Below are 25,491 nucleotides of genomic sequence, written 5' to 3' on the forward strand. Positions count from 1 at the left end.
TTTTTTTTTTTTTTTTTTGCGTCTTATATACCCAGTAATAGCTGCCAATACTGAAAATCCTTTTACGAACGAGCTGCTTGTTTGTCCCCAATCTGCTTGTGGGTATATACGATTGCCTGGTAAACTACATAGCTTTTGTTTTAGCATGGGTGATACTTATGTTTTTTCTTTAACTCATACTAACTTGGACAGCCTGACTGATGGCAGAAACTGGTATTTGCCTGAGCCCACAAGAGAACATCTATTTGCATATGTGACTTAAACTCCCATTGATTCTTCGTTAGTTTCTCCTCATTCTGTGTTAAAGCTGCTAATCGTTCAGTGGCCTCAACAAGAAGGGGGTATATAAAGAACTGCCCGACTCTTCGCTGAACTCATTCCAGCACCAGACTTTCCCCTACCCGCTCTGAAGAATGTTTTTATATTTAAAGCATTATGACCAAAGTCATGTACTGTTTAAGATAGGGGCAAGTCGCTCATCAAGGACATGGCATAACTTTGACCAATAGGTTTATATGGTTGAAGCTTCAGAAGTCCTCAACTCAACCCTACCATGAGTCGATAGAAGCACCAAACCAGATATGGGAAAGGATCGGATACTGTATATCCTTAGTTCTCGGACAGGTTAACAAGGTGTTATCAATAGCCTGTATTAACGATATAGAAACCTGTGAGTCTGCTGACTCACATAACCCTTCATGGCATTTACAACAAGTTATCCCTTGCCGAGTCCAAGTAGGAGACATCGGGAAGATTGGATAGCAGCTGATATATCTTATAGTGACGTATAAGTCTCAGTCTTTACACAAGAAGCCTGATCAAGCTGATGCAAATAGCCAATACTCTAGCCACAATACTTGCCACCCAGTCACCGAATAATACGTATGTTCCTAAGATTACGTTTCACATAGAAATTCAAGTCGACAGTGGCTCTCAATGAACCCCTTCTCTGTAGAGGAAATTCGCCATCCAGATAACTGTGACTCAGAGGCTCGACGACTTCGGCGTCTCGCCTGCTAACAAAGCGCAGCATTCATCATACATCAAGCGTTTTGGAAACGATGTGGCCGACTATGCATGAAACAACACATACTTGCATGTATGGCACGCATCCCCAGAAAAGTCCGTTCACTACTTGCTGCATGCTTCGGTTCGAAATCATGTGCATGAATTTAGTCTGGGCCGGATTATTGACCATATGCGAGCTTCTGCACGGCTGCCCAAGGTGAGAGCGAGAGTTCTGCACGTCAAGTTGCTTTGGGTCGAAATGCAGGCTTTTGGTACGATTCTCATGTTAGAGAAGCCGAGTTTATCCAATAACTACTGTTGAGGTTTACAAAAAGGTTAACTAGGCGATGGTGGAGCAGTATGTGAGTTCTTGATAAGTCCACAGACGAAGGGATCTCTGAACACTTGTACAACTTGACTGCGCCTCGTGAGTGAGATGGTGCAACTTCTCGAATCGGTTTGGCCAGGCCTTTAAGTGAGTCCATGATGACGAAATCCCTCCAGCTACATGTACTGTGCATCCGAGGTCAAGTCAACTCAATCATCAGATAACGCCAAGACGTCGATAGTATAGGTACTCTGTACGGTAAAGGCTATCAATCTCTCAGATAGAGATAGTAACATGCGGATGAGAGACCGACAAGTTTCTATTCTCTGGAATGAATGGCAACTATAACTCAATAGTCTGTTAAGCCGCCTATTGTCGCAGCTTCATCCCCGACACTAGTAAGCCGGATTCATCCATGGTCATAGCGGGCAAATACAGACACAGACACACGCTCAGGCTCAAGCTCAAAATCACCCCTCACTTCCATAGTCAAGGGACCACGAAACAAGTGCGATCGACATACAGCAGCCACGACATTTCGATAGTGCAGACGTACATATCGTACGTACGCACGATACGCATCCTGGCCCGTCGATTCCGGTTTATCAAGTTAACTCCAGTATGTACGGATATATAAGACCAAAACCCCTCGTTCCTTGCGTCCCCACGGCGGAGACTGATCGTCTCGGAGTTGTTGTGGAGGTGAGGCGGAGGCTCACAGGCCGAGTTTATATGGAGATCGGCCAGCCGGAGCAGGGCGAGAGATAGAAAAAGAGCTTGTCAAGCGGCTATGGAGCGTTAAAATAAAGACTCCTTAATTTAAATCGCCTCTCAGTCTGCCAATTGACTTGACCCGTCTACATATGTCTCTTGACCGCCGGCGGTTGTTCCCTGAAATCGAAATCCAAGAACTGAGCGTCAAAATTACCCCCTGCGTCAAGAATGGTCTGATGGCGACAGAGTTGCCAATAGCCGGCACAGAGAGAATCCATCGGCAGTGGAGCGAGATGCGATGCGGCTGACATCCATGTACGTACTATGCCGAGCTCAGAACGACCGCCGTTAAGTCTATCTCGCCTCTCTGGCTTGACAGTTCGTGTTGGTTAGACCATTGCTTGGCTGTCACTGTAGCTGTTTGCCAAGATCAAGACCCAACAGGAAGCCGGAGGATGTACCGAGCCCACCTTGCTGTAACACCATGTTTGTTTGTTTGTTTCGATGGCATTCTCATGTACGTACCGTATTTGCATATAGTACATTAGCACCTAGTGTGTCTCTGCAGGGTTTCCTACAACGTGAACCTAGATAATTGGAGGGAGCTGTTAGCGCGCTCATCGACCTGACTCATGCTGCGTATCGAAACTGCGGCAGGCCATGCCATTCTGTTGAGACTTGGGAAGAATTGCTAGTTTTTCCGCATGAATCGCTCCTCGCATCATCGATTCTCCGTACACAGAAACCGCAGATCATTCTTCGTCGTGGTCCAGAAGGAGAACCAAAGGGGGGACTACCACCAGGTGAGACGTGCACACGGAAAACAGCTTAGCTAGGCCAGGATACTGCGGGAGATCCCTGGTTGTAACATCAGATGCGGTCAAGATATCAAGGGGAGGTCAGAGATTAACTTGGGACATCTTAACTGAAGAAGGGGTCGAACAAAGCTGCTGTGTAGTGTGTCCTATGCGTTCCTGAGACTCAAGACTCAGATGTTAGAGATTGTCTCATCTTATTGTCTTTAAGGAGTTGCTGACATCATTGTTAGTCTCGCAGCATGAACGAGCGGTCCGACAGCAGGGTCGCAGACGTGACTGTGCGCCATGTCTTCAACCCTCGTGCGTGCTACAAATCTGAGAAACATCACACACAGACACCAGGTGGCCTCTGCTTCACAACTCTGGGGAGGCTGGTCAGCATGTTGCGTGGCCGCCTACAAGACACAACGCAGGCTGTGCATTGGCCTATTGGGCTTATTCTATTGCACTGCCGGTGATTCCTTGTCTCTTCCATCCACCATGTAACGCCTGGCGCGGGAGATTTTCTTCACGCCAGATCAAGATAACCTGAAGTGGGTGTCTGCGGCCAATGCTCGCGCGCCTGAAGACACTTGCTACGCAAGACATAGCTAGTCTTTCAACTAACTAACAATCAAGGCATTCAATCCTGTTTGCATTTAATGCAATTGAACCCTCGATCGACGATTGCAACATGTGCCCATTAGGTTCTTTTCGATCATCCATATCGATATGCCTTCGCGAAGATGCAAGCCTGGGTAACCCCCTCATTTGCGGACGCAAGTATGGTATGCATTTAGAGGCTGGTGAGCTGTATCGCTCATTGCAAACCGAAAAACGCCTAATAGATATAGTAGTTGTTTCAATTGCAATATACTGACCCTTGCAGTCAATAATTCCAGCTTGAAAAACAGCTTGAAAGAAACAATGGACGATGGCAGGTGCCTCATGATCGTGATCAATGATCCAGCTATTTCGCAAGTGAGGCATGACCCACGAGCTTGTAGAGAGCTAAAGCTGCGGAACGATCTATCGCATCAACTTATGTGCGCGGACATATCGTGCATTTTCCGAGCAGGATTTGCAGACCAGATTCTGCAGATTTAAGGCTGTCTATTGGTCGTGATGCCTTTGATGGAGATATTGGGATAAATCCTTGACGTGTTCGCTGGCAATCACGAGCATCGGTCTCGCCAGACAGACAAGCGGATGGGGCGTTTGAGAAGTCGAGCGGGATCGACGGTCTAACTGAACATGTCCTTGCAAGACCCTGCGGTGGAGTCTAAGCTAGCTAGTGCTTCGCCGATGGTCTCTTGTAAGTGAGGCCATGACAAGGGTTGAGCATTGGCCGCTGACAGTCGCTTTTCTAGGTTTGATGGTTGGCGGGATGGCTGAAATGATCCATTATGAGGTTTACCGCTCGACAAGTCGCACAACAAACAGGCGATATCTCCTGTTCATAGTTACTCTGTCGATCGAATCCAGAGTGTTCCTGGAACGGGACCCTGAGGCTCGAATCGAGACGGAATTGCAGACCCGATGCTTTCCAAACAAGACAACAGATTCGATGCGTGACATATCCTAGACTGTCCACTTCAGAGGTACTGGGGTACAACCTAAGTCAAACCCTCGCACGTGCAGTATTATGTTGCAGCATTCCAAGCCTCGAGACATTTGGCCGCATGGCCGTGTTAGTGTTACCACCAGCGTGTAGCTTTCCGCCAGCGGATGACCTGCACTGCACTGCACTCTGCGTAACCGACCGGAGCTTGTCCTTTGCGGCGGCCGTCTTATCGTATGTATCCGTACAGTAGAGGGAGAGGGAGAGAATCTCGAAATCGGAGTGGGCGAGCGGCAAGTTGTGCTGTCTCGAATGTAGCAGAACTGCACCACATAGAGACAGATAGTGGAGCATTCGGAGCATCAAGACAAGACGCAAGACGTGCAGACGGGAAGCTCGAAGCCAGGACAGGAAATAACCTGCAGCTGAACCAGAGGCAAAGACGACTATTGGTTAGACGGGTATTCCGTGATATTAGAACACTATGTGCCGTAAGACTGATATCTCGTAGTCGCCACGATGCGTTCCCATTTGCTTACAGAGTAGCAATGCAACCACCAACGGTGCTGCGTTGTAACGATATTTTGCTGCAAGGTGAGCTGGTGGGTGGAATATCAGTGGATGACAGGTCTCCTACAGTAGACAGTCGGATATGCACTGTGTGTGCTCCAACTTCCCACCCAACGATAACTATATGCACTGTGCAAGATCCTGGACTTTAGGTAGGTTTTTTTGACACTTGCTAAACTTGATGGAGCCAATGCGGCGGGGGCCTCAACCAAGGTTGGGACTAGAGAAATAAGATGGCGCAAGTAAAGTAGATCTGAGCATTTCCAAACCGCCTCATCTTGAGGAAATCGACGTTCAATGGACATGTCAATATGCTAGAACCTCATCTCAACAGCTAGAGCTATCCATCAATAGGTCCCCATCCAGGAACAGCTCTTGCTAGAACAAGGTGCCTGGATTTCATGCACGATTTATGGCCACAATGGATCTGCTGGCACAACGCCCCGCCCCGTATCGTGATTCTCCAACACAAAGCCAGGAAATAAACAGCATAGACATAGGCATAGGATAAAATAGCTATTTTGGAGGATGGAGATGGCTGGACTACGGGGCCTCTACTCTAGCTTTGGGCCTTGACCAGGGTTTTGAGGACTGGCGATAGGCCGAATTCTTGGTTCGACTCGACTGGATCAGGATACTGACGGACTTGATCATGGCCTCGGGTGACGGCGGCGGTCGCGGCTACAGAGGTGGTTGGCTGGACTCAGGGTAGATCTGTTTGCGCTTGTATAGTGTTTGTTAGTCTTTCTTAACAGGTGAACCGATTCCCCTTAATCTTTTTTCCAATTGGCCAATACCCTACCCCCCCAAGAGAGGCGCAGGAAGGTTGCAGTAGTCAAGGGTTCGAGGGTGTGCTCGCCAGCGGATAGGCTTATGTAGCGGCCAGTTTAGTGGGTGGGCGCCTCCATCTCAGGTGGCTTGGCCATTGGCTGCATGTCCCGACGGCTTCACCGCTTCTTCCCCCATCGACAAACCGCCCACAGCAGCGAGACTAACCCATGATCTACCCGTTAAACCTTCTCCAGCAGTCCCTCTCCTTCTCCAGCTGCTCCAAAACCTTCTCCCTTCACCTCAACAGGGACTTCACGAAAGAGCGGTGTCGTCCGCTGAGTTCCTACAATATTATCGATCATCCGTATCTATTACTCCGCTTCCTTCTTGATTTTTGCCCAGTATGACTTACGACTTCAACAACGGCGGGGGTGATGCCTATCTCGACTTGACGAACTTCGATAATCGAAACCGCGCTGCTTACCAAACGTACTCGACGGCCACTACCCATTCGAGTCCTTCAGCTGCTTCAAACATCATGTCACAGGACGCCCGGCACTGGGCCGTTCCCTTCGATATGTCTTCAAACCATTCTCACGGATATGGCTCTATGAGTCCCGAGGAGCACCAGATCTCTTCGCCTCCGTCGCAATCCGCCAGCCCTCATAGCCAGCACTCGCCGCTTCAACAATCGCCCTTCCAGCAAAGCGTGAACCCCTTGACAGATTGGGCCCTTCAACAACAGCAGCAGCAACAGCAGCAGCAGCAGCAGCAGCACCTGGCTGCTGCTGATATGACACAGTTCATCCAGGATGCTGCGCTTATGAGCTTCAATGCCTTCCCCCACAACTTCCAGCCAACAAACCCTCTTGACTACCTTCCTGCGACCACCCAGGCTGCTCTCCAGGCCAACCTCCTCGAATCGACATTCAGCGGCCTTCCTACTATGGACGACCATACCCAAACAGTTTGGCCCAGCACCGGCATGGAGAATTGGCAAGAGTTTCAGAATACACTGCAGATGGATGGTATGCCTCGTCTGGATAGTGTCGGGAGCAACTCGCCTACCGGGACTTATCTCGAGGTTTTGTCGCTTCCTTCCTCGTCGGGCGAAGGCTGGGCTATGGTGGACTGGAACCAGCCCAACTTTGATCAGTTCCAGCAGGCTCACGCTCAAGGTGCTGCCATCTTCAACCCTTCCCAGACCCTTCACCTGAGAACCAACTCCGATTCATCCGACGGCGCCAATTCTATGGAGTTTGGAAGCTTCGAGGAGATCCCGCCTTTCCCTTACTCCCCCTTCTCTCCCGAGTCTGACGGTTATGTCGATGCTGGTAACCACCGCAATTGCTTCGCCAACGACGGCCACAACCACAATCACGCCCATACCCATAATCACAGCCCTCAACCCGTCGCCACTACCACTGTTGCCACTGTTCCCATCAAGTCCGAACCTTCTTCGAGCCGTCACAGCCCCGGAAGTGGTGCCGGATCCGTATCCCCGTCTTCAAGCAGCACAAACCGTAGAAATTCGGGTCCTCGCAAGAGCCCCATTGCTAAGAGCACTACTAAGAGCGTTGTTCGCCGTATTTCCAACGGCAAGAAAGATGGTACCGTCGAGAAGAAGGTTGGTCGCAGAAAGGGACCTCTTCTGCCCGAGCAGAGAAAGCAGGCCAGTGAGATCAGGAAGCTCCGAGCTTGCTTGCGATGCAAGTTCCTCAAGAAGACTTGCGATAAGGGAGAGCCCTGCGCTGGTTGCCAACCTTCTCATGCTCGTCTCTGGCAGGTTCCTTGCACTCGTATCGACATTAAGGACATTGGTTACTTTATGAAGGACTGGAAGGCTGACTACGAGCGACACATGGACCGTGGTGTCTCGGTCTACAACGTGAAGGGATTCGCCCAGAAGGAGACTCTTATGTGGATCACTCATGGCTACGGTTTCGCACTTCCCGTTATGGTCCGCGAGGTCTTCGTTGCCGACGACAGCTGCTTCTCCGTCGACTGGGTCGAGTCCACTCTGACTGATCAGGAGCCCATTGACTTTGAAACCCGCACCGAGAAGCTCGATGTTGGTGCCGAGGGTATTCGTCTTGATGCTTTGTCCGAATACCTCGACAAGCACATTGACGGTCCTTTCGAGGATTTCATTGACGACCATTTCGAGGGTACTCCTTTCATTACGGAGATCCTCAAGACTGCTCACCGCTTCTATGTCAAGGAGAAGATGCCCGTCATCCGCAAGTCCCTGAAGCTCGTCCTTGCTTACAACCTGACCATGCACATTACCATGGTCGAGAACCAAGGATCTGAGGTCGATCTTGATGGCCAGATCGATGACGAGGACTCCAAGTACTACGGTCGCACCGTCGCTCCTGTCATGATCAACTTCCAGATCAAGTGTGCCCTTGCCGACATGTGGCGTGAGTTACAGAAGGACATCCTTGAGGAGCTCTCGGCTCTGTATTCTGGTGTTTACAGCGGTGAGAAGATGAAGAACTGGCCTACCATTTTCATGATTGCCTCCATCCTCCTTGCCGTCTGGGAGGAGATGCAGTTCGACTGCCACTACAGAGTCCCCGACCCTGTCGCCGTCAACAAGTTCTGCACTGACATGGAGACAACGCCTGTTGGTGTCATTGTGGGTCTATTCCACGCCATTTCTCAGAAGCTTCCCGCCTTTACCGACTGGGACACCCGCAAGCATGGTCACTTGCTTCACAACAACACCTCCGTCTGCGAGGCCATGACTGAAGTGCGACAGCATGTCATCAAGCACGGTATGTATCCTTTCCAATGCTTTATCTCGCATCACACCACTAACACCTGACGCAGAGGCCTATCTCCGTACCCGCAAGGAGTCCAAGTTCGACCGCTACGACTTCGACTCTCTGTCCAACAAGTTCCTTTCTAAGCTTGTTATCCGGGCCAACTAAGATAGCTTAGCCTGTTCAAGTTGCTATGAATACGTCAAAACATATGATAGGGCCCTTAAGGCGCCCGCCTTTTCCTTTGTCACAATTGTTTTTATCACAGCGACAGCGTTGGCAAGGCCGTTTCGATCTTGGTCAACAGCGACCCCAGAATTGTTCTTTTGAGCATACGAATACGGCTTTAACCTTCTACCACGGCTGGTCACCGTCCGACAACACGAAGCAACCTGACACGGGAAAATGTGTTATGACCTTCTTATGACTTTCTTCTATGAATGTATGACTGAAGAAGACAGAGCGTTTTAGTTCTTTTTATCATATTTTTTTGTTTTTAAATCTTGGCGGCGGAGGAGAACGAACATATCATACAATCCAGAGCGAACCTCACCCACTTTGTGGTGATTATGGGATCATGCTTGACGACCTGGCATTTGAGATGACTGATTTTGCATGGCTGAAGAGCCTATATGGAGGTTGAGTGATTTATATCTTTGAGGGCGTTGGTGAGCTCAAGTGGGCTGGACTCGCGACAAGCCATGGTCGACAGAGTAGAGCAGAAGAGCAGAGCGAATCATGTTTTTATAGCAGTTTGACAAAGGGATATTTGGGTAGTTACAAAAAAAGGCTTCATGCTAGGCAAGCGCTCTAGCACCGCCACGAGTATATTGAATTGATATTAACCCGCAAACCTGTCTCCAATGTTGGACGAAGAATCTGTGCAGTGTGATGATCCTCGTCTGCTCATCCGATCCATTAAAAACGAAACTGCCACTTCACTGCAATCTAATGTGGTTTGCTTTACGCAGACCATGGTCAGAAGCAGCTGAGATGGTGTCTTGTTGGAAGAACACAGGTTTCTTATCTGACTTGTCATGCCCTGTTAACGTTTAATAATTGGTGCGACAAGCAACCAGCAACAGCATCAGTTAAAACGAAACGCAAGATGTTTGATGCCACTAGGTAGCTTAATACCTCAATCAATCGCTTGCAAAGACAGATATTGTGATAAATCATGTGTACCTGACGGTTACGTGCCCTTGGTTTTACGCAATGAATGCAGAAGTTCTGTATACATACACCACTTTTTGGTGACGGTTCGATCCAGGGTAGCCAATCCTGAACTACCGGTATTACCGAGCCAACACCACGAAAGGCGGAGTCACGATAAGACCACACGGTCCTTTGGCATCGAGTCATATCCATGTCTGAAGGCGGGTTGTTATGGCAGGTGGGTGGTTGACATGATAACTGTCCCCTAAGGCTTAGGCGTCTAAAACAAAATAACCTAGTGATAGCCTAATCTGTGACCAAATTATTTCGTCTCTTATGCTCCCAGCCGCCGATTCTTCTGACACCGTGACGAATGACAAGCGACAAGAAGGGATCTTCTAGTGCCGATACAATACTATTGCTTGGGGACACATTGGTTATAAAAGTGCGAAACTGACCAGCCTCGTAATTAGTGTTGCATCCAGCTCAACAAGTTGATGCGAACAGGGTGGTCTTCAAGGTAGGGTCCTCACGGGCCAAGCCTGTTGTTGGCTGATGACGTTGCAAAGGCCGATACGGCCGGATTCAGCGGAGGGAAGAAGTCGGTCGTTCATCAACTGAAGTTTGAGTTATCGTCAACTCCTCTACTGTGAGACGGTCAGCGAAGCAGGCCGCAACTGATTACTGGAATAAACAAGCCTTGATTATAGGAAGGTGTCCGTCCAGGTGCGTAGAGTCTCCCCATCTTTTGCTAGTGTTGCTGAGGCTGGCATCTCCACTCTGAGCTTATCTCGGCAATGGAAGTTGATCCAAAGCGCGTTGCACTCGTGGTTCCTGAACCTAAGACTTGACCATCAGAGGCTTAGGGTAACGATCAACTGTGATCTGCTGTATAAAGCTGAGAGAGATCGTCTGTTTTCGATATCGCTTTCTCTGGTTCAATGGCCTTTGTCAATAATATCCAGACAAGCATTGCTTCTTAGAGCCTTTCCCGGGGTAAAGTGGCGACATACCGCTGCCCAGACCCCGCCACCCCGCTCTGGTGCATGAGCTGCTGATGGGTGAATGGTCGTGAATTAGACGGTGACGGGCAAGTGAATGCGACCGCCCATGACGGGTACAACATGGTCTATGTGCTTGTTGTTTACACTATGCGCTTTCGGTTGAGGAAAGTCTCAGGTTTGAGGCTGCGACGCATATATGTGTCCACTGCTTGTTCTTGGTTTGGCTTTATTCATACAGTCTTCTAGACTCTGCTAGAAAACACCAGAGTAGAAACGTCAAACGAGCACGTTCTTGACATCAGTCTGACTCTCAGCCTTTGGCTTTGCCTGGACCCACTCTGGCATGATAATGAGTGACATGTCTCGGATACTTCGCCTTGCATGTTTGGACAGTGGATGATTGAAGTACTCGAAACCTGCTGTGGCGCGCTGCAGCCTGGCCAGGTTCTGGAGCCTTCCCTACCTAGTCATCACCATCATTGGCTAGGTACCTATTATGAATCATCCGCCCCCGGAAGCTGCGCTCCTTCTCCTTGTCTGGCTCGGGCTGCCACTGCCTGCAACCAGAGCGCCTGCCTGCCTTGTCGCTACTGTTCGTCACTGGCAGGCGTAAACCGGTCACTGCGCCCCCTCGCACCTTGATTATCAAACAATACCCCCCCCTACCTACTTAAACCTTCTCCGCCTCTTCTCAACTTCGTCTTCTTTTCTTCCCACAACACCTCTCTTACAAAACATCACCACGCGCTCGAGACTCATCTACATCATCAACCGAAATACCATCAACCCAAAGAGTATTCGCGTCATACCACTGCCACCATGCAAATCTTTGTCAAGACCTTGACCGGCAAGACCATCACCCTTGAGGTTGAGTCTTCCGACACCATCGACAATGTCAAGTCCAAGATTCAGGATAAGGAGGGTATTCCTCCTGACCAGCAGCGCTTGATTTTCGCCGGCAAACAGCTTGAGGATGGCCGCACCCTCTCTGATTACAACATTCAGAAGGAGTCAACTCTCCACCTTGTTCTCCGCCTTCGTGGTGGTATGCAGATTTGTAAGTTATCCAGACATCACAGCTACAGGTCTCGTTACTAACATTCATCCTCAGTCGTCAAGACCCTTACCGGCAAGACCATCACCCTTGAGGTTGAGTCTTCCGACACCATCGACAATGTCAAGTCCAAGATTCAGGATAAGGAGGGTATTCCTCCTGACCAGCAGCGCTTGATTTTCGCCGGCAAACAGCTTGAGGATGGCCGCACCCTGTCCGACTACAACATCCAGAAGGAATCTACCCTTCATCTCGTCCTCCGCCTTCGTGGTGGTATGCAAATCTTCGTCAAGACCCTCACTGGAAAGACTATCACCCTCGAGGTTGAGTCCTCTGATACCATCGACAATGTCAAGTCCAAGATCCAGGACAAGGAGGGTATTCCTCCTGACCAGCAGCGTCTTATCTTTGCTGGTAAGCAGCTGGAAGACGGTCGCACCCTGTCCGACTACAACATCCAGAAGGAATCTACCCTTCACCTTGTCCTCCGACTTCGCGGCGGCCAGTAGATATTTTACGTGGGTTAACGATGGCGTTTGGGGATTCATTTGAAACCGGGATCGTACCTTATGTAGTTTTTCGCATGCAATACTCATGCTCTGACGATAGACTCAATTAAAGTCTGCATTATACTTCAACATTCCGTGTGAAATCGTAAGGCTAGGGCGTCAACATAAAATCATCCAAGTGCCAATCCCAGCTGGACATGAAATTACGTTCCTTCGTCTCATGCTTTCAGATTTCGATGTCTGACATGGTGTCGGCAGCCTATCGTTGTAAGTGAGGTTGCGCTTAATTATGGGTGGGGTACTCTCAGGCCCGGCTTCATGCTCCACAGCCCAGCTCATGACGAGTGGGGCAGCCGACATATATAATGACACTCATGAACTCAAAGTTGCGAAGCTATATCCACGCCTTTCCACAATATCATATGATGATTCTAAAACATCGCAAACACCAACATCTTATTTTCTTGCCTCCTTAGTAATCAGAGTCGTACTCGTCGGTTATCTCTTGAGTCCGAGTTACGACTAGACTTGTGCTTTTATCAACTTTTGAGCAACTAGTACAGCCACGGGCTGATACAGGCTATGCCGTCTTACTTCTATCACATCAAATTCGAGCTCTATCCGACGCCCGACCCAGTAGCCGCCGCGCAAGAGACGACAGACCATAAGGACATCTGGCTTCCACTATCCAAAGCGAGCGTTTTTGACGACTTTCCCTCCCACCCAAGACCCGATCGACGAACAATATACAGAGTACCGAACGCTCTCGAATCTCCTTCGTACAGCTCTGCGAACCACACATCTCCATACACAACTGCAGGACAAAATTCATCTACTTCAAGTCTCGGTATAATCGACTGTGGTGCAGCTACTAGGCCGCCTGCAAAAGAATCTGAAAGGAACATTGAAATTTTGTCGGAAAGACAGTGGCTTGAGAGAGCCAACAGCTTCCCACCACCGAACTCGAGCGCCGCAATACACCCACAGAACGCAGTTAAAGACTGGAGGTTTGGTCGTGTTAGTCTCGAAACGGTCGATTTACGAACCGGACATACAGTCATGGGCGAGGCCAGTCGAATTACTCCATCCGCAGCCCCTTCTCTAGGGCCAACGTTCGGAGGGGCCGGTACGGCAACCAAGGCCGATTTCCTTCCACTCGAGACCAAGAATACTGAACTTGGATGGGGCGTTGTGCACTTCTACCGAGACGGTGATGAGACACCAAGTCTTGTGGAATTCGGGGGCCCAGAAAACGGAATTGGGGATTCAAAAGATAACGACTGCACCACTCTTTGCATTCCGGCAGTTCCTGCCTACATGTCACCAGGTGATCTTATGGGATTCGTAGGAGAGAAATGGAGAAGTGATATAAGTCACTGTCGTATGGTTATGACCTCCCGGATGAACAGGTATCTCGTTCTCCTAAAATTTCGAGATAACTTCCGAGCGAAACAATGGCGTCAAGAATTTGACGGAAAGGTTTTTAACACCATGGAGGTATGTGATGTTTTAATGAAATAGGAAGGCATGCTTGCTAACACCCTTCAGCCTCAGATATGCCATGTTGTATTCGTCAAAACCATAACGTTCGAAACCCCGACAAGAAAATCGAGCGCTGCCCTCTCTACTTTAACCTCCTCAGCTGGTATGTCGAGTAGCCTTCGACCGTTTCCTCCCCCAACGCCGAACTTGATAGAACTACCTACATGTCCTGTCTGCTTAGAGCGCATGGATGAAACAAACGGGTTGATGACTATTCCTTGCTCACATGTCTTCCACTGCACATGCCTTCAGAATTGGAAAGGAGCCGGATGTCCGGTCTGCAGATTCACGAACACGTCACCTAAGGTAGACTCGGACTCGTCAAATCCTCATACACAGCCATTTGGCTCCGGCGCCTCAAACCTTTGCACCGTCTGTGATTGCACAGACGATTTGTGGATCTGCCTGATTTGCGGCCACGTAGGCTGTGGCCGTTATAAGGGTGGTCATGCCAAAGACCACTGGAAAGAGACAGCGCACTGCTTTGCTCTCGAACTAGAAACACAGCATGTTTGGGACTATGCCGGTGACATGTGGGTGCATCGGCTTATACGGGACAAAGGCGACGGCAAAGTGGTGGAGCTCCCATCAAGAAACAGATCAGTTGGTCACTTAGAAGAAGAAGATGTCGTACCTCGGGCAAAACTCGAAAGCATTGGCCTCGAGTACACGCACCTAGTCACGAGTCAACTCGAATCGCAGCGGGCATACTATGAAGAACTAATTAGCAAGACAGTCGATAAAGCCTCGAAGGCATCTGCGACTGCTGAAAATGCTGCTGCACAAGCCTCTGAGGCCATGGAGAAGTTGGCGCTATTAGAGGAGAAATATACAGCCCTCAGCGAGGCAACAATTCCCGAGCTAGAGAAACAGCTTGAACGAGAGCGCAACAAGGCAAGCAAGAGCGAAATGTTGGCACGCAACCTTGGCAAATCTCTTCAGGAAGAGAAACGACTGAACGAAGGACTGATGAAGCGTATCGAACATCTCAATACCGACCACGAAACAATGGCCAAAGAGCTGAACAAGATCAAAACAGAGAACGCCGAATTACAGGAGATGAATCGGGATTTGAGTATGTTTATCTCTGGACAGGAAAAACTGAAAGAGTTGGAGAATGAAGGCAAGGTTGACCTTGAGGGAAGTAGCGCGAGCATACCAGAGAAGAAGAATCGGCGACGAAAGCGATGAGAAAGACGCACGGCGGAATCGCATCGTACATCTCTGAATAGTCACTTAGATAATATGGATAGCGCATCCGCGAAGTTCATGAGTTCATGCGGCATTGGTTTTATTATCGCCTGGAATGTTGAATGGTTGGAATAGCTTGAAAGTTGGAGCTCATGACAGCTTCGTCAACAAACTTATCAATTCGAGCAATCAACACAATCTTGCATAAATATATGGTATTACGCCCGAGTCAACCCACTTTCCTTGTGTCTAGGTACAGCATGCACAAGATCGTTACTGACTGACCTTGTACAGATTACGGCACAATTAACTTGTAGCATAATGGAGTATTGCACATGCAAAAGTAGGGGGGTTTTGAAAAGGGCTTGATAAATCAACATATCAGCTGCATTCCCCAAGTCTAACCCAACCCAACATAACATCTGCAGAAATCTGGGGATCCTTTCGGCCTCGGGATACGGAGACGCTTGACGGAGTACAGATGAGGTAGATAAAGTGAAGTTAGTACTGTACTGTAAAGCGAAGTGCAGTGTACCCCTCCCCCTCCCTTAGTACCTTAGTAGTTTTGATGGCGCATTACTACGGAGAGTCTCAACCACATTCAATGTGACCAGTGTTGGCGCTTTGCTTTTTGTTGGGACTTGACTTCTATTGACAAGCCGTGAGCCCGAGAGTGATCTTGTTTCTACATATGGCTTCTAGGATCCAACCAAGATAATGAATACTATCCGTACAGTACCTACTACAGTTCGAATGTTCTACGTGCTACGAAATTGACATGTGAAAGCCCGGGTGCAGGGATCTGTTTTCCTTGTCGTTGTTTCTCGGAAATTCGTAGAGGATCCATGATGGATACTTAGCTGTAGCGGGATGGAGTGGTTGGTTCCGGGGTCCGAATAGATTAAGGTGTTAATGTCCGTAGAGAGGGCTGAATACCTTAGGTACTTACTATGTGATGATGGTGGTGTGAGTGAACTTGTGATTAAGAACTACGTACTCGTGAGATGAGCCAAGAACAAAGTACTAATTGTAATGATATATACTACGTAGTATATAGATGGTGATACATGCATACACGATGCGCTGAGAATGACGGTTCCGGTTGCATATATCACTATGGATCATTACTACTGTATTGTGCTATTGTTATGCGGCTTGTACTGTAGTCTGGTTCGTCAATGTCTCTGATCTTGTTGATTGTGCAGCAGATAAGTTTAATACCTCTGTATCCGTACATCCTGCACCAATGTACCTGGACCTTATATTAAGTGGGGTGATAGACCAGTATTTGCAAGGGCAAAACCGCCGAGAGCGAGTACGACGTGTAAGTAATAATTATCCCCGGTCATGAACTAGGTAGGTAGGTAGGTAAGTAGAAGCGGCTCACAAGTAAGCGAGAATCACCGAAGAGGAAGCTGATAGGAAAGGATAATTCGAAGATTCTCGATAAAGTTGAATTTCTAGGTACTAGATTCAGTGATGATTCAATGCTAAGACTGTAGCTTCACAGCTCTAAAGTGGACCTTTCCTTATTAACTTACTGGGTACTACCCGCGCCTAAGGCACCTCATCCAGTCTTCCATTTCCCCCTCCTACCAAGAGAACGTCCCCAACCCCAGCTATTTCTCCATCTTCATTACCTCCTGTCTCGTTTCTTCCCCAGCTCATCCTGTCTCTGCGCAGGAATGCTGAGGAACCTAAACAGCTCATAGCGTCCATCTTTTAATATAATATATCTCATATCTCTCACTACCTACCTAACTTACTTAACGACCTAAGTATTGTTCGACCTTTCTTCGTTTCGCTCCATCCAGAGGCCCGCCGCCCCTCACATCGATTACACCTCGCTTGTCTAGCTCTGTTAAGATTTTTACAACATCAATATCCACCCTTGGACTTCAAAATACTGTTCCTATCACCTGCTTCAGGAGCGCTGGTCTCTTCCTCGCTCGCCCGCCATGTCTAAACACGCCGGCACCAAGGACGCGGCAGCGCCGCAGTCTGCGACGAACCCGACCCCGCAGAAGGAGCTCTATCCTATGGTGAACTGGAAATATGACATGTTTCTCTACACCGTCGGTAACATTGTCGATATGTTCTTCCGAGAGGTCGTGCCTCGAGGTGCCTGGCGCGTCCCTCAGACTGGTCCCGTCCTGTTCGTCGCTGCGCCGCATGCCAACCAGGTAAGTTGTGCTTCACACAGAGAAGAAGGCGGAGGAACAGCTTGGCGTTGCCATTGGACAGTAAAACTTACCAGCACCTACAATAGTTTGTCGATGCCATCATCCTTCAGCGAACTCTGCGCAACGAGGCTAAACGACGAGCGTCTCTCCTTATCGCCCAAAAGTCAGTTCACGGTTTTATCGGTTGGGGTTCCCGGCAAGTCGGCTCAGTTCCCGTCGGTCGCGCCCAAGATGCTGCCAAGCCAGCAACCGGAACCATCTACCTACCCGATCCTATCAACGACCCAACCTTAGTTCGTGGTATCGGCACCAAATTTGGCCAGGGCGAAGGTGAAGTTCAGGGCATGCTTTTTCTGCCGTCCATCAAGGGCCAAAATGGCGCCAGTGTCGATATTTCGCAGATTATCGGCCCTGAGGAGATCCGTGTCAAGCGACCTTTTAAGGGCAAGCTAGCTTTGTCGCAACTCACAGGCCGTGACGACATTGATACCGATGGAAACTTCACCAATAAGGATGTCAAAGGACCTGCCCCAGGCTACCAGGGCACCAAGTTCAAGATGGCCCCTCATATCGACCAGACTAAGGTTTACGAGGCTGTCTTTTCCCGTTTGTGTAACGGTGGCTGTGTTGGTATCTTCCCCGAGGGTGGTAGTCATGATCGCACCGAGCTGCTGCCTCTCAAGGCTGGTGTTGCAATCATGGCTCTGGGAACTTTGGCTCAAGATCCTGATTGTGGTCTCAAGATCGTTCCTGTTGGCATGAACTACTTCCATGCTCATAAGTTCCGCTCACGCGCTGTTGTTGAATTCGGTGCTCCTTTCGAGATTCCCCGCCATCTCGTCGAGCTTTACTGCAATAACCAACGTCGTGAAGCCATTGGTCAAGTCCTAGACACGGTATACCAGGCTCTCAACTCGGTCACTGTTTCCGCCCCCGACTACGACACGCTCATGGTGATTCAAGCTGCTCGGCGACTTTATAATCCAACGGGCAAGAAGCTGCCACTACCAGTAGTTATCGAGCTAAACCGTAGATTGTGCATGGGCTATGAGAGATACAAGAATGATGAGCGCATCACGTCCTTGTCTGCTGCTGTCAAGGAGTACAACTCACAACTACGATACCTGAACTTGAAAGATCATCAAGTACAATACGCCAAGATGAACATGCTCAAGGTCATATTCCTCTTCATCTATCGATCGATCAAGCTCCTCTTCCTCTTCATCTGCACATTGCCAGGCTTGATCCTCTTCGCACCTGTCTTCGTCGCAACCAAAATCATCAGTCGGCAAAAGGCCAAGACAGCTCTGGCCGGCTCAACTGTCAAGATCCGTGGTCGCGATGTTATGGCGACATGGAAAATTCTTGTAGCAATCGGTCTTGCGCCCACACTGTACCACATCTATTCGGGAATCGTTACGTTCAAGGTTTGGCAGGATCGTCTGTGGGGATACGTCCCCGAGGGCGTGCCACTGTGGTTGATCTACTTCGCTATGTGGCCATTTATGGTTGGCATCACGTTTGCGTCTCTGCGCTTTGGTGAGGTAGGCATCGATATATTCAAGTCTCTGCGACCACTCCTGCTCTGCTTGACGCCAACCTCAAACTACAACATCCACAAACTGCGACTAAGGCGAGCGGAGCTGAGCGCTCAGGTGACGGATGTGATCAACACTCTTGGGCCTGAGATGTTTGACGATTTTGAGAAGGCTCGGCTTGTTCCCGATCTTTACAAGGTTGAGGGTGGTGCCGCGACATCTCCCAAGGCGTACCGACGACGAGACAGCGACCAGTCAAGCACTGGTTACGAGCCTGAGACACCACCAGCTCTGTCACGACGAAGCACAACACAATCCAGCCGTGCGCTTCCGCGCAACGACTCATTCAGCAACATTGGTCATGTTGGCATCTTCTCTACACGGCCACCATCCAGAGCCCGCAGCAGGTCGCGATCAAGCAGCAGCGGAGGTGGGTTTGGATCTGGTGGATTTCCTATCAGTGGATTCACTACACTCGACTCGAGTGGTGGCTTTGATGAAGCGAGTCGCAAGATTCGAGAAGCGATGAAGCATCGCCGACACAAGACAGATCAGGAGAAAACAGATGGAGACGATGAAGAAGACGATAGTGAAGAGGAGGGTTACGACGAAGCTAGAAAGAAGAACGCATAATCTTTGGGACGAAAATGGTTTGTAACGAGCCTGGAAGGCGCCGAGTAGCCATAACTTGACATTTGTACTATTCTAAGTAGCGTCAATACATTGCATTGTATTTCTTACTTTTGAAGAATGATTTCAAGATGCCTTCTGCACCTAATGACGTGCCAAGCCAGTGGACGAGGTCCTCGGTGATAGGAGTTAGACGGTTTACAGTACAGTACATTATTGGGTCCACCTCCAGCTCTACCGCCAGCTCTGAGAGATTTCAAGGTTGAGGGCGCCAAAATAACATAGCCTAGATGATGGTCTAGCTTAGTGTGAAGTGACTAAATTATTTCGTCTCTTGCGATCTCGGCGGCCAATTCTTCTGATTTGCTGTCAACGGGACAAGCAATAGAGCGAAGCAAAAGAGCGACGCGACAGGAAGGAATATAGCGAGATTCAGCGGTATATGAATTAAACACTCTTCCTCTTGTGTATTTAATCCTAGAGTAATTCCTCTTTTGGTTTGAGGTAATTAAGTACCAAAGTCGGCTGGCCAAGTTCCATTACCTACCTGATCCCTGACAGCCCAAGATTGATTAACTGATTGATTATTTGATTATCAATCAGTAGAAAGTTTGGGGAAATCCAATCGCATACCTGTCGGATCCATTAATTATGAATTAATTACCTATCCAGGTGGATTCCGTACTGCCAATCAATCAGTCTGAGGCAACCGAGCCGAACCTACGGGATCTGAAGTGGACGGCCCTAAAATCTACCGACTGACTTGACTTCTCTTACACCATGACTTTATTATCCACTCACCCTCAACATCACAACTTCTCCTCTTCAGCAACAGCCGCCACTCCATCTTGGCTTCCACGTCCACCACCAAAGCAGAGAATGGCCCTCTCGTTCAAAAACCTCGTCAGCTCAGTCCTGGGCTCAGGAGCCAAGGATGATAAGCCGCCATCGGCCTCGGAGTTGTTTGTCAAGACGGACCCAAAGGTAGATGGTGACGAGTGTCTGCACGACTGCGAGAATTGCTCAGCGCGATATCCCAGGGGCTTCAAGATCGAAGAGGAGGATGTGCTATATGGTCAAGTCGCGGCTTGGAGTACGCATGTTCTTGTTGGGACGGGCAAGACGGATTGGGTGAGAGATGTGGAAGAGGAGGAGGGCAGTGTCATGCAGGCTTTTTCCAAAGCAGTTGAGCCTTCGAACGGGGTGAGTCCTTAACTTGTGTGGGAAGGTATTTCTCAAATATACCAACTCCTTCATGCTTGGTTTAGTTGAATGAGCGACCACTAACAATCAACTCACAGAAACTCAAACTTTCGGCCTCTAACATGCCTACTCCCCATGACACAGATGACTACTCTGAGCCCACAACACTTTTGCTTCTACCAGCTTTCAAACTCCTCCGCGATGTTCACCCTCTCAGTGTGCCTCAGATCATCGCAGAGGTCATCAATCAAGCCCCTACCAGCACATCCCCACTTACACCAACGCCCTTGCCCGCTTCCTTGCCATCTCCAGATCCGGCCGCTGGTATTCCCGGCGTGACCTTGGTTGACTGTCCTCACAACGCCGTCATCCTCATGTGCAGTCATCGAACACGCGATGTACGCTGTGCCCAAAGCGCTCCTGTTCTGAGGAAGGAGTTTGAGCGCCAGTTAAGGCCGCTAGGTCTGTATCGGGATCTGCATGATGAGAGACCCGGCGGTGTCGGTATCTACTACATCAGCCATGTAGGAGGACACAAGTACTCTGCCAATGTCATGATCTACCGACGGCCGAATGCGTTTGGTCTGGATGATGCAACAGAGAAGCAGAATGGCATGAATGGCGTTGAGAAGAACGGCTCGGGAGAGGGTAGCCTGGGTGCAGCTCAGGGCATCTGGCTTGCTCGGGTCATGCCCGAGGACTGCGAGAACTTAGTCCGATACACTGTCCTCAGAGGCAAGGTCGTCAAGCCTGAGCGTCAGCTACGAGGCGGTTTCGACCGCGGTAGAGGAGTCATGAGTTGGTGAGAAGCAACAGGGTGATAGGGACCATTGTTCTGAATAAAAGATAAGGAATTAAAGAAGAGGTCGATACTTACGGTTCTGGGGAGGAGAGTGTTGATCTTTGGATGGGGAAGTTGTGTACATCAATCAGGTGTGAGTTTACTTACGTACTTAGACGAGGGAATGAAATAGAATAAAGAGATAGAGTATACGATATACTATGGCAGTGCCAAAGACTACGCTGCATAGATGGAGAGTGATTACAGGAGAGTCGTGTCTCTCATCTATCTGATTATGGATAGACATTGCGGATACCATATGGAGCAAGTCGTTCCGTGTGTCGTGCAACATGTAACCCTCTTGAATTGTTGCACCATTCACATCTCGACGCTGTCATGAGAAAACGAACGAGAGATATAGAGATGAGACAAAGCCTTGCAAGCCTCCAGATCGTCCTTCTGTATCCATCCTATAATTTTATCTCCCCGTGCATCGAGGCAATCCACTGGATCTCAGTCTCTGCATGCCGCGTCGTCACCCTCCTTGATATGGAGCAAGGAACCTTGTTGGAGAAGGATCTGCAATGGAGATACTGTACTTTACTGTAGATACGTAGTTGGGGTTCCTTTCCTTCCTTTCTTGTCTTTGTCTTTTGCCTGAGTTTGGTCTAACGGCGGGTGGAGAAACAGGAACAAGGCGTAACGTGAAACTGTTGATGTCAAGGAACTGGGTTGTGGGGAATTTTGTTTGGCTGGAGAAGGAATCAATGTTTCTTTTGGTTACGCGTCGTTTGTTAGAAAACTGTGGACTTCCGACTCCTTTTTTAATTATGGAGACTTTCGTTGAACCCAAAGGAACAATCCGAGCGTCATAATGGATGATCGTCAAGGTTATTTTTAAATTATTGTTGATAGAAACTTGGATTGAGAACAAGAGAGGTTGGAATAAAGATGAGGTGCTATGGTAAAAGAGTTTACTCCGTAGCTAGACTACCTACCTAGGTACCTTACCTAGTGAGTTAATGGCTGATATAATATAGTATAGGGTTGCGAATAGAGTATATGCAGCCTACTCGTGAGCCTCATCCAACCATTCAAATTCAACAGGGAAACACCCAAGACAAGACAAGCTTTTCCCCTCCACCCCCTGCACTTTCACTCTAAACTGTAAGCTTCATCAAACCGATACTCTAGTCTGATCTAGTCCAGTTATCTGCCGACTCTTCATGGGTCATTATTGGTTCGCTCCCAAATGTACATCCAGTCCAACAGCCGACCTGATACTGTACCTTTTGTTTTTTGCCGGTTGATCACTTTCAAGGGTTTGAGAAACTAGAAACGGAGAAATCTTTCCATCCAAGTAGGGATTTGCAAGGCTACCAAGGGGTGTGCGGACCTGCTACGACTACGTAGCCACAGATACAGATTCTAGTATATAGTCATGGTCTTGTTCTCTTGCAAAAACAGGTTCTATTTCCTGCCCCAACCCATTCTTTTTCTCTATTCTTAACAACAACTTCCCTGGTCTAAGACCCATCCATTGTCTGTCTATCTTTTACTGTATCCTTGTTGTTTGTCTCTGAGCTGGTCTCGTTCGTTTATAAAAGACTACTATCCTGTCTGTCTCTATTCAACAACATCAAAAACACATCTTCTGTCACTATCTCTCATACACAACCGTCAAGATGAAGTCCGCGATCTTTGCCTTCGTTGTCGCCGCTGCGGCTCCTCTCGCTATGGCTGCTCCTTTCCCTCCCAGTGAGTTACACTCTTTGACCCTCCCGAATACATGGGATACTAATGACATATCGTATAGACGGTGGATTCCCTGGAGGTTTCTTCCCTCCCATGAACGGTACTCTGCCTGGAGCTGGTCCTGGAGCTGGTGGCCCTGGAGCTGGTGGCCCTGGCGGTCCTGGAGGTCCTGGCGGTCCCGGAGCTGGTGCTGGTGCTCCTGGTGCTCCCGGAGGTCCTGGTGGTTGGTTGCCAGTTCCCCCTCCCATGCCCCCTATGCCCCCCGTTGGAGGCCAGCCCGGTCAAGGTGGTAAGTTACACCACAAGTCTATACCTCAGGACCTTGATACTAACAGATCATATTAGTCCCTACTCCTCCCGTTGCTCCTCCTGTTGTCCCTACCCCTCCTCCCGTTGCTCCTCCCGTTGTCCCTACTCCCATCCATGGAGCTCCCGTCTTCACTCCTCCCGCGGTTCCTGTCGCTCCTCCTGTTGCCCCCGAGGAGCCCGTTGTGGTCCCAACTCCCACTCCCGCTGTCCGGAAGTAAAGACGTCAAACACGACGACGTGAATGAGCTTACTTCTTTTTTTGTTCTTGTACATTGAATAGGATGCGAAACAAGGAACTGAATGGATAGACTAGGGTTCTCTTGTTATACATATGGATAGAATGCCGCTAGTCGGTGAAAGGAATCATACTTTATTTGGGTTCAATACTCTTCTAGTCTAGTTCGAACATGGTGACTTATTATGTCGTGATATTAACGTGAACCAAAACGAAAGGTTGGGCTTTTATATACTGTAGGTCCTATAATTGGAACGTAAACTGACTAGATTTAAGTGTAAGTCACGTAAGTAGAGCACTCATAAAAGTTCATTGGGTTCGATCAGTTTCAGGTATTAGTCTAGATAATCCTCACTTCTATTTGGCTGCCTTCTTGAGTCGACGCAGAGCGATTGGCCCAATGGGATAGAGAGGATTTGACTTTGTGGTAAGCTCTATCTAAAGCTTTCTCAACGCTAAGATACAGACGCAGACATTGATCCTACCGTAACTGAGTGAGTATATATATAGAGTTGTAAGAGTTGGTTTGAGAACGGCGTAGGTGACTTAATCTAACTTAATAAGTTGAACAACAGCCATTGCTTCAATTGTTCTGTTGATCACCTCTGTCAATCAACTCTCATTACCTAATGAACCCGATTGAAAATACCGGTAATAGTAGCTAATGGCTGTTTTTCTCTTTTAACCTCTGCTATTTTCACTAAGGAGATGGTGCTCAAAATCTCTTCACCCTAGTCCTCAATAACTGATCCGTCAGAGGACCAACAGATAGAAGGACCCTCTTCATCACTGCAGACAGAATCATCGTCAATGTAATCACCGAGCATGTCGGCCCACTCATTACGAAGCTGAATAAACGTGTCAGATTCCTCAAGTCGGGCCCTCTCAAGACGCCCGGTCCTGACCAGTCTTCCGATGTAGAAGAGCTCCAGCTGCAGGTCTCGTAGATAGAAGAACTCGCGATTGTTTATCTTGATGAAGCGATCTTCAAAGTCAATGGCTTTAAAGTCGTGGAGCTTGAGGTCACTGACCATCAAAGTCTTGTCGAACGGATTGAGAATATAACGGTTCCAGATTCGCTCCTCGTCCGCCTCCACCATCGCAATGTATCTGGCCCGCTGGGTTAGATACTCGGTATACTTCTTTTGGTAGGTCTCATCAAGGGCGTCGAGAAGTTTGATGACACGCTCGCGGTACTGGGGGCTGTTCTTGTCGAGGACATCGGGCTGGGTCTCGTCCATGTTGAAACGAGAAAAGGGATACTTCTGGTAGCGGTCAGTGCTGCTTGGTTTCTTCTCGGCCTCTGGATTGTTAAGATTGAGCTTGGAGGCCTCGGTGGCCAGGCCAGTGAGGCTGAGATCTATGCCAAATTTTCCCATTGTAGCTGTAGTGAGAGAAGAGTATAGCCAATGATCGTTTGTAGCTGTTATACTAGGGTTGTTCTAAACAGATTGCTTGGTGTATGCAAAGTCGGTTGTTCCATGACCTTTATATACGCCATTGGACCTGCCCTGTCACGGACAGGCTATCTGAAGTTGAGTGAATCATTGTTGAGGCTCACAACATCGGTAATGAGAGTACAGTCACTGAGGAGATTCAGGGTTACAAACATGTTTGCCATAGAATCCATTCCGTTTTGTTATCATTCATGCCATAATTGACTTCCTAAAATCGTAAAAGCAGTCTATCTTGCGTAGTAATCATACCCATCCATCCATGTATACATAAACATAACCGGCAGCCCAACACGAACCGTAATCAGAAATCACCATGACATTGCGCCGTAACCCAGAACGTGAGTGACTCGTGGTCAATCACAGTCAACCAGACATTACCCATCCACATTCCACCATGATTTTAGGTTAGAAAAAGGTGATGAAGATTC

At 48.8% G+C, this 25,491-nt stretch overlaps 6 protein-coding genes across 6 annotated transcripts; 5 read left to right on the forward strand and 1 right to left on the reverse strand.

Annotated features, from left to right (window-relative positions):
- Window positions 1-6,152: 6,152 nt before the first annotated feature.
- Window positions 6,153-8,685, forward strand: FIESC28_07031 (uncharacterized protein; the record flags this gene model as incomplete). The annotated part of the gene is made up of 2 exons (XM_031161173.1): window positions 6,153-8,529; window positions 8,585-8,685. 2 exons carry the CDS (start codon window positions 6,153-6,155, stop codon window positions 8,683-8,685), a joined length of 2,478 nt encoding a protein of 825 aa, XP_031014719.1.
- A 2,810-nt stretch (window positions 8,686-11,495) lies between these two features.
- Window positions 11,496-14,972, forward strand: FIESC28_07032 (uncharacterized protein; the record flags this gene model as incomplete). The annotated part of the gene is made up of 5 exons (XM_031161174.1): window positions 11,496-11,733; window positions 11,788-12,235; window positions 12,803-13,736; window positions 13,788-13,884; window positions 13,963-14,972. The coding sequence occupies 5 exons, from the start codon at window positions 11,496-11,498 to the stop codon at window positions 14,970-14,972; spliced, it is 2,727 nt and encodes a 908-aa protein (XP_031014720.1).
- Window positions 14,973-16,930: 1,958 nt separating this feature from the next.
- On the forward strand, window positions 16,931-19,326 carry FIESC28_07033 (uncharacterized protein; the record flags this gene model as incomplete). The annotated part of the gene is made up of 2 exons (XM_031161175.1): window positions 16,931-17,155; window positions 17,242-19,326. 2 exons carry the CDS (start codon window positions 16,931-16,933, stop codon window positions 19,324-19,326), a joined length of 2,310 nt encoding a protein of 769 aa, XP_031014721.1.
- Window positions 19,327-20,103: 777 nt separating this feature from the next.
- FIESC28_07034 (uncharacterized protein) lies at window positions 20,104-21,332 on the forward strand (the record flags this gene model as incomplete). The annotated part of the gene is made up of 2 exons (XM_031161176.1): window positions 20,104-20,526; window positions 20,625-21,332. The coding sequence occupies 2 exons, from the start codon at window positions 20,104-20,106 to the stop codon at window positions 21,330-21,332; spliced, it is 1,131 nt and encodes a 376-aa protein (XP_031014722.1).
- Window positions 21,333-22,992: 1,660 nt separating this feature from the next.
- On the forward strand, window positions 22,993-23,589 carry FIESC28_07035 (uncharacterized protein; the record flags this gene model as incomplete). The annotated part of the gene is made up of 3 exons (XM_031161177.1): window positions 22,993-23,065; window positions 23,124-23,351; window positions 23,408-23,589. The coding sequence occupies 3 exons, from the start codon at window positions 22,993-22,995 to the stop codon at window positions 23,587-23,589; spliced, it is 483 nt and encodes a 160-aa protein (XP_031014723.1).
- A 748-nt stretch (window positions 23,590-24,337) lies between these two features.
- On the reverse strand, window positions 24,338-24,985 carry FIESC28_07036 (uncharacterized protein; the record flags this gene model as incomplete). Its single annotated transcript, XM_031161178.1, has 1 exon — window positions 24,338-24,985. One exon carries the CDS (start codon window positions 24,983-24,985, stop codon window positions 24,338-24,340), a length of 648 nt encoding a protein of 215 aa, XP_031014724.1.
- Between the last annotated feature and the right edge of the window lie 506 nt (window positions 24,986-25,491).

The sequence above is a fragment of the Fusarium coffeatum genome (genome assembly GCF_003316985.1).
Source record: "Fusarium coffeatum strain FIESC_28 chromosome Unknown BRIP53273_contig_152, whole genome shotgun sequence".
Classification (NCBI taxonomy): domain Eukaryota; kingdom Fungi; phylum Ascomycota; class Sordariomycetes; order Hypocreales; family Nectriaceae; genus Fusarium; species Fusarium coffeatum.